The sequence below is a fragment of the Arachis ipaensis genome, chromosome B1, assembly GCF_059453495.1.
Source record: "Arachis ipaensis isolate K30076 ecotype BB chromosome B1, ASM5945349v1, whole genome shotgun sequence".
Taxonomy (NCBI): Eukaryota; Viridiplantae; Streptophyta; class Magnoliopsida; order Fabales; family Fabaceae; genus Arachis; species Arachis ipaensis.
The window spans coordinates 75,184,397-75,192,235 of record NC_142436.1 but is presented as its reverse complement, the minus strand read 5'-3'; the positions used below and the strand labels follow the sequence as shown (position 1 = coordinate 75,192,235).

Genomic DNA, 7,839 nt, shown 5'->3' with positions numbered 1-7,839 from the left:
AGTAAAAACTTGTACATATATAAATAATGTATAAATAAGAGTATAAACTGAGATTTTTTACACAACAACAAACAATAAAATATTCTCTTTTTATATTTTTTAATTTTTATTACTTCTTCTTTATTTATTTATTTAGATATTTTATAACCGTTGTCAGCATATTACAAAATAGGAACGGTATTGTCAAATAATAATAATAATAATAATAATAATAAATTGATTATTTTTTCAGCCCAAAAAAAAAGGACATAGTTTCCGCATTGATATAATAATGGTAATAGAAATTAAGACACGGTGACTCTCCTCTCCGGTAGGCTCCCGTGCGGTGCGATTAGTGGCAGTTGGCCCTTTCCGGAAAATACTGCAATCGATCCATTCTCTCAGCAACCAAACAACAAACAAAGCCAGGCCCTCCAGAACCGAATAATGGCGGATCCGATGCCGGCGCCACCAAGATCTGCCACGGACCTTTTCTCGGATCCGCTGGACTCCCGCCCTCTGTGGTTCAAACCGGCGTCGTTTCTTTCTCCTGACTTCGACTCCGAATCCTACATCTCTGAGCTGCGAACCTTCGTCCCCTTCGACACGCTACGCTCAGAGCTGAACAGCTACCTCTCCTCCCTCAACCACGAGCTCATCGATCTCATCAACCGCGACTATGCTGACTTTGTTAACCTCAGTACCAAGCTCGTCGACGTTGACGCTGCCGTCGTTCGCATGCGTGCGCCGCTCGTTGAGCTCCGTGAGAAGATCGAGCAGTTCAGGGGATCCGTTGAGGTGTCCCTTGTCGCCATCAAGAACGGTTTGAAGCAGAGATCTGAGGCTGCCGCTGCTAGAGAGACTCTCGAGCTTCTTCTTGACACGTTTCACGTTGTTTCTAAGGTAGGTTGCAATTTTATAGCTGTGGTTTTCCTTTTTAGTCGTTGCTTGATTGAATTTGAGCATCTTTGATGTGAGATCTTGATGTCATTTCTTCTATATCTGGTGAGAATGCGAGTAGTGTGAATGAGTTACTATATAGTGTAATGTGGTGTTTTTGTTTGAGTAGGAAGGTTATGCCATTCTTCTGATGTTTAGGTTTTGCTAGGTTCGTTGTTTTTTATTCCAAAGAATATAGAAACTGGACTAGAAACTTTGTATTTTTGCCAATTCGAGAAGATATCCATATCATTTATAAAGGTTGATTTTTGAATAGTTGAGATTGGGGTAGAAAGCTATTGATCGAAATTCAGTTGCTATTACATGGTGGTAAGCTTGTCGTATCTGGATGATTGCAGGTTGAAAAGCTGATAAAGGAGCTGCCTAGTGTACCCACTGATTGGTCGAATGGGGATGGAAGTTTGACAGACAAGAATTCCCTGAGCAATGGAGTTTCTGTGCAGCATGTTGAGAATGGAACAAGTGTTAGAGAGACCCAAAGCATGCTATTGGAGAGAATTGCTAGCGAGATGAACAGGCTAAAATTCTATGTTACACATGCAAAGGTTTGTTTTAATTTTTTTAATTTTTCTTTTACTTTCATTGAAACACTCTTAGTATCTTATATGTATATTTACTAGTGACAATTTCCAGTGAAATTCAAATCAATTAGCACTAAAATTGTTATCTAAGCTTGATCAGAGGTCAAATCAGTTTATTGTTATTAGTATATGCACACTGTCAACTAATTAGCATTATATATATATATATATATATGTGTGTGTGTGTGTGTGTGTGTGTGTGTGGACAAACTTGACATAGAGTGCATGTTTGACTTGTTGATAGTTGATAACTTTATTTTCATAATCTCTTTACCGCATTTTTGTATAGGCATGTCTAGTGTTGAAGAGGCTAACGTATGTATTGTTTTGTTTTAGCTCTTCTTCTAGTGTTTAAGAAATTTTTGATTTATGATAAACTAAACCTTTGTTTAAGGCCTTAGTACGTTCTGTGCTCATCTCTTTTTGTCTATTATGCCAGTACAGAACCTGCCTTTTATTGAGAATATGGAGAAGAGGATTCAAAATGCAAGCCAAATAGTGGATGCAAGCTTGGGACATTGCTTTGCCGATGGTCTAGAGCACCGGGATGCAACTGCAATCTACAATTGCTTACGTGCATATGCTGCTATTGATAACACCAAGAATGCAGAAGAACTCTTTCGAACCACTATTGTGGCTCCGTTGATACAGAAGATTATACCACACGGGCCATCAGCTTTGGCTGCAGGATCATCCGGAGATGAGCTCGATAATGATTATCAGCAAATTAAGGAGTGCATTGTTAAGGACTGTAAATTTTTATTGGACATTTCTTCAGCTGGTACATCATCTGACTTTCTTCAAACTACTTTACTACACTTGAATACAGTGGACCATCTTTATCATTACACTTGCACACCTACAATCCATAAGATCCTTGCTCTGCTATTACTGCATTGGTTTCTTCATCCTTTCTGATGCGCTCCTTTGTCTTTATTGGTGTTTAAAAATTGGAAAATAAACTTCTTTTAAATCACCTTTCACTTCTTTTTATTCGGCATGTACTGTTAAGTGTGAAATGAGATATGTACATCTCTGAGGCCTAGTTTTTGTTGCAGAAAATTCAGGTTTGCATGTCTTTGACTTTTTAGCCAATTCAATCCTCAAGGAGGTTCTCTCTTCCATTCAGAAGGGAAAACCAAGTGCATTTTCTCCTGGAAAACCAGCAGAATTCTTGAAGAATTACAAAGCAAGCTTAGACTTCTTGGCTTATCTAGAAGGTAGTAGTCTATCTCACTTTTCACCAGGGGAAACAGAAAAGAACATACACAATATGCTCCTCAAGTCTAAAAGAACTTTGTTGAGTTGATGCATGATTTGAGAATGCATTTGCTAATTTTAGGAACAGGTATTCACTGATGTAAAATTTAATTTCATTATAGGCTACTGTCCGTCCAGATCTGCTGTTGCTAAATTTCGATCTGAAGCAATTTATATAGAGTTCATGAAGCAATGGAATATTGGAGTTTATTTCTCTCTGAGGTACTTATATTGCTTTAGGTCACAATTACGTAAGAATACTTATTTCATTTAAGTACATGGAAATTGTATCTGCTATTGCCTCAGGTTTCAGGAAATAGCAAAGTCTTTAGATGATGTGCTTTCAACATCCAGTCTTGTCCCTTTGCAAGACACAGTCTCTGGCAAAGAAAGTCGAGTTTTAACATTAAAACAAAGTGTTACACTGTTGGAGAGTATGAGATCATGCTGGAGAGAAGATGTTCTTGTCCTTTCTTGCTCTGACAAGTTCCTACGCCTATCCTTGCAGCTTCTGTCCAGGTCAGTTTTATGCTGCTAACACACGATAACTTTTTGTGCTGACAGAAAAAGCTAACATCCATTTGTACTCGCAGATACTCAAATTGGCTGTCGTCTGGACTGAATGCCCGCAAGAGCCATAGCACAAACACCAACACTGGGTTTCAATGGGCTGTTTCTGCTGCTATAGATGACTTTATTTATGTATGCTTCATGTTGCTTTATTAGTTTTATACCTACATTATATGCATTCATAAAATAAAAATGCTCATCTTTACCATATTGTTTGAGGTTACATTAATGGATTGCTAACCAAAAAAAGTAGTGACCATAATGAGAAAATATCGGTATCAATTGCAGTTTTTGCTAGATTTGCAAAATGAAGGTATAATTGATAAAAACTGTACTTAATCTGTATCATATGTTTAAATGAACTGTAGGTAATTCATGATATAAGGTATCTGGAAGAGCATGTTCGTGGAGATTACCTGGAGCACGTGCTTCAGCTCCTATCTTCATGCTCCCCTGATGTTCTTGAATCAGTAAGGCAGAGCATTTTACAAGGTGGTCAATCATTGAAATCTATAGAACCTTTAGTCACCAAAGCAGTAGTGGAGTCACTAGTGGAAAAGTCAGTTGAGGTTGGTGGCATTGTACTGGATTTGTATTGGTTGTGTATACAGATCTGAATTGCTTTATAGTTTTGGAAGATCCTTTTCCATTCGTTTTTTCCATCCTCCCTTCTAATACTTTCATATTTTTTCCTTTTTTCTTGCTCAAAAACAATATAGGACTTGAGACAGATGAAGGGGATAACAGCAACCTACAGGATGACTAATAAACCTCTACCCGTGAAGCATTCACCCTATGTTGCAGGTGTATTACGTCCCCTAAAGGTAAGCTGCATAGATTTACTTGATATTTTTACCTTTTCTTTTCCCCAAAATTTTTGTGCTTTGAATTATATCTTTTAAAGTTTGGAGGGCAGTGAAACTATACTCATGCAAAATTTAATTTAAAATGTGTACCCGATGGCTTCTATGATTCATGTGCCACAATTATAAGGCACTTATTTCTTTTCTAGATACACCAGAAAAATGCAGTGTATCCCTCTTTCACACCTTCATTTTCTGTTATCTTTTGTACAAAAGGAAGCCTAGAGGTTAAGAGAATGTGTTGACCCATCAATATCTTTGGGATGAGTCTAATTTATAAGAAATAATTTTGTTTTCGAATTGGAGTGTATACTGATGACATGCTGAACATCCCAGGCTTTTTTGGATGGAGAGCGAGCTACAAGATATTTGACAAGTGAAAGCAGGAATGAAATACTTCTATCTGCTGCTACTGAGATCACTGATCGTTATTATGAATTAGCATCGGACCTTGTCAATGTGGTACGTATCCAAATTCAAACTGCATTGATGAAATTTTAACCTTGTGAATTTGTTTTATCTTCGAAATTGTTTTAATAAATATTGATAATGTGCAGGCGAGAAAGACAGAATTTTCTCTGCAGAAAATTAGGCAGAGTGCACAAAGACGAGCTGGAGCAAGTTCAGATGTCTCAGATAACAATGTGTCTGACACCGGCAAAATTTGCATGCAGCTGTTCCTTGATATTCAGGTTAATAGATACTCTTGCACTCACAGACACATATATTATGATCTCTTACACACACACACACATGTAGCACATTGATGTTTGTAGTAACCTTCCTCTTTTCACAATGTTACCAGGAATATGCCAGTAACCTCTCCGCATTAGGGGTTGAAGCAGTCAAGATTGCATCCTACCGTTCATTATGGCAGTGTGTGGCTCCTGCTGATGAGCAAAATACAATTTAAGAGTTCGCACTCGTAGAGTCAGTAGACTTTCTTCCTTGTTCAAGATTTTTTTTTTTTTTTTTTAACTTATGAGATCTATAATACGTAAATTAGTTGGACTTTACACAATAATTACAAATTATGATATTTCTTAGAGGGAAAAAAAGAAGAATCTTTGTCAGGTTAATGCTGTCATTATCTTCTAGGTTCTGTTCTCAGTTTTCACTTCTCATTCTGATAGGAAATGCGTGTTATTCTCTGTGGCTTGTTTCTTATTATCATTCTTTCATTCTGCAATTTTGTTTGTGCAAACCTAGAGCCCTTAAAACTGTTCCTTCGGAATTCTGTCGTATTAATATTAAAACTATTGTATACCGTTAGTGTTACTCTACGAGAGATTGATATTCCATTAGACGTCCATTTTGGAATTTAAGTTTTGGCTGAAATACAAGGTCCTCTGTGGAGGGTCAAAGTTATATGTTTCTATATTAGTAAGAATTTAATTAATATACCGACAGTGTAAAATAGATTTACATATACATCTAATTATGTAACATTACATAACTAAAAATGACAGTATGAATGATTATCTAAAAAAACGAATATAATTGGTCAGATTGAATGATTGTGTAAAAGATTTTATACTATTAGTGTATTAAAATTAAACATGTAGTAATGCCTATAAATTCCTAAAATTAAGTAGTAAGTACTAATTTGATATTATTTTTGAAAGATTTGATGCTGATAAAATGGTACTTGAAAGATGTTATTGACAAAAAAATTACTAAAAGAAAATTAATTTTGACAAAAATAACTAGCTATCTTTTGAGTTACTTAAAATTAAGATTAAGTGTTAGACGTGTTAGTTAACAATTATCATAAGAGTCATGTTACCCTACTCAAGTGAAAATTTTTCAACATCTATTGAAATAAGGTATACTTTTTATGAAGGACGTATGCTAGTGTTGATGTGATAGGGGAGACACTGACTAAGTGGTAGCAGTAGCACGCAGGAATTTGTCGAGTGTTCTGAGACAATTAGGTGAAAAAACATGTTTAAATTAAGTGCTTAATCCTTTTTTAGTTTCAAAAAACATTGGGTTGGTAATTTTTTATGCAGTTTGACGTTTTTGACTAGATAGATGGATTGGACTGATATTATATGGGAAAAAGAATTGGGTTGGTCATTTTTTATGCAGTTCAGCATTTTTTGCTAGATAGATGGATTGGACTGATATTGTATGGAAATGATCCAAATTAACTCATACTCCTATGTAAATTAAATAACAGTTAACCAATAAATAAATAAATAAATAACTTAGCTGTTTACCAAAAAAAAAAAAAAAAAAACTTAGCTCATAAATTCAAGTGAAAAAAAAAACAACTTACTTGATAAATTCTTGTTTTAATAATCAGTGGTTGTATTATATTCAAATAAATTAAATATTTTATTTTTTAAAATATCAACCTGTTAACAATAATTTATCACAGTTAACTAAATAATAACATTGTCACTCATTTAACTAAACACAATCTAATTCATTTTATTTTTAAATCACAAAATCAAATTTTTTAAAATATTTATTTTCAAATTATTTAATTTATAGTCAATATTTTCAATTTTACATTAATATTCACTAATTTAATAAAGCAAATTTTTTTCCAAAACCAAATACACATCGCTAATAATATAACCATATTACATGGCTATTCCGTCCCGCCAAGCAAAATTAACTCTAAATTTTAAATTTCAAAGTCCCACTAAATCCTAAATCATAAATAATATATATAAATTTAGATAAAAAGAATTTAAAAACGGGTTGTGCTATTATGCTGAAACTTCTTTTTTTTTTTCAACAGGTGTTGAAATGAGTTGGCTAAACAAAAAATCTGACGCATGGAAATGTTATTACTGGACGAGGAAACAACAATTGAAGTGACATAGGAATTGCAGTAAGTTGTCGGATGGAGCAGGCGTAATTACGCTGAAGTTCTATATGCTCCAATATTTTCATACTATTTTTATGGCTTTATGAGTGGTGGCAAAAGCTCTGGTGGGAAGTGTGATGGTAATGATAATTTATGTAGTGATTAATGTGATCATTAATCAATTAGACTTTTTTTTGTTTTAGAGATAGATTTTTGGCAAAGCAGGGTTTGTCTGATTTTTTTGGTATGGCTTCAAATTTTGTAGAGCTTATCATGATAATGAATTTGAACTGGTCCAAAATATGAAGAACAACAATAATAATATCAATTTTTTTTTAAAGTTCTTATTTTCAAATCATTTACTTTATACTAATATTTTTCGTCAATTTTTAATTAATATTCACAAATTTAAAATTTATAAACTAATTTTTTATAAAAAAACAAATACACATCATCTTAAGTTTTAAATTCTAAATTCTTAAACATAAATCTTTAATGATATGTTTTATTTATTTCCTTTGTCTTGCAATATGAACTTTTGTTATTTGTTTATGTCTGGTAAGATGACAAGATAAAATAAAAGTATGTAAACACAATAAATAGGCATTTGAATTGTTTTGTACATTCTAAACAAGAATAAAATGAAAACTAATAAATCAAGAATAATATTATTAACAAAATAAAAAAATAGGGATAAAAATAATTTAACCAAATTATTAAATAATCAAGAAAAAAAGTTCAGTTGTAAAATAAAACTCTAACCAATTTACTTATTAAAAGAGTAAAGTAATTTAATTTTTATTTG

The 7,839-nt window shown here is 33.5% G+C and overlaps 1 protein-coding gene across 2 annotated transcripts; it reads left to right on the top strand.

The window, feature by feature from the left end:
- Positions 1–231: 231 nt before the first annotated feature.
- LOC107631594 (oligomeric golgi complex subunit-like protein) lies at positions 232–7,374 on the top strand. 2 transcript variants are annotated; one of them, XM_088501471.1, is made up of 13 exons: positions 249–882; positions 1,278–1,484; positions 1,965–2,301; positions 2,579–2,740; positions 2,903–3,002; positions 3,087–3,299; positions 3,374–3,482; positions 3,719–3,919; positions 4,070–4,174; positions 4,550–4,675; positions 4,771–4,905; positions 5,019–5,143; positions 6,966–7,374. In XM_088501471.1, exons 1-12 carry the CDS (start codon positions 427–429, stop codon positions 5,124–5,126), a joined length of 2,259 nt encoding a protein of 752 aa, XP_088357597.1. In that variant the 5' UTR covers positions 249–426; the 3' UTR covers positions 5,127–5,143; positions 6,966–7,374. The 2 variants fall into 2 exon arrangements, with proteins under 2 accessions (XP_088357596.1, XP_088357597.1); XM_088501470.1 differs by lacking the exon at positions 6,966–7,374 and having other exon boundaries at positions 232–882; positions 5,019–5,364.
- The last annotated feature ends 465 nt before the right edge of the window (positions 7,375–7,839 follow it).

Coding starts and splice junctions, on each gene's coding strand:
- LOC107631594 (XM_088501471.1), top strand. CDS start 427: ATGGCGGATCCGATGCCGGCGCCACCAAGATCTGCCACGGACCTTTTC. Junction 3,920..4,069: donor TAGTGGAAAAGTCAGTTGAG/GTTGGTGGCATT, acceptor AAAACAATATAG/GACTTGAGACAGATGAAGGG. Junction 4,676..4,770: donor CATCGGACCTTGTCAATGTG/GTACGTATCCAA, acceptor GATAATGTGCAG/GCGAGAAAGACAGAATTTTC.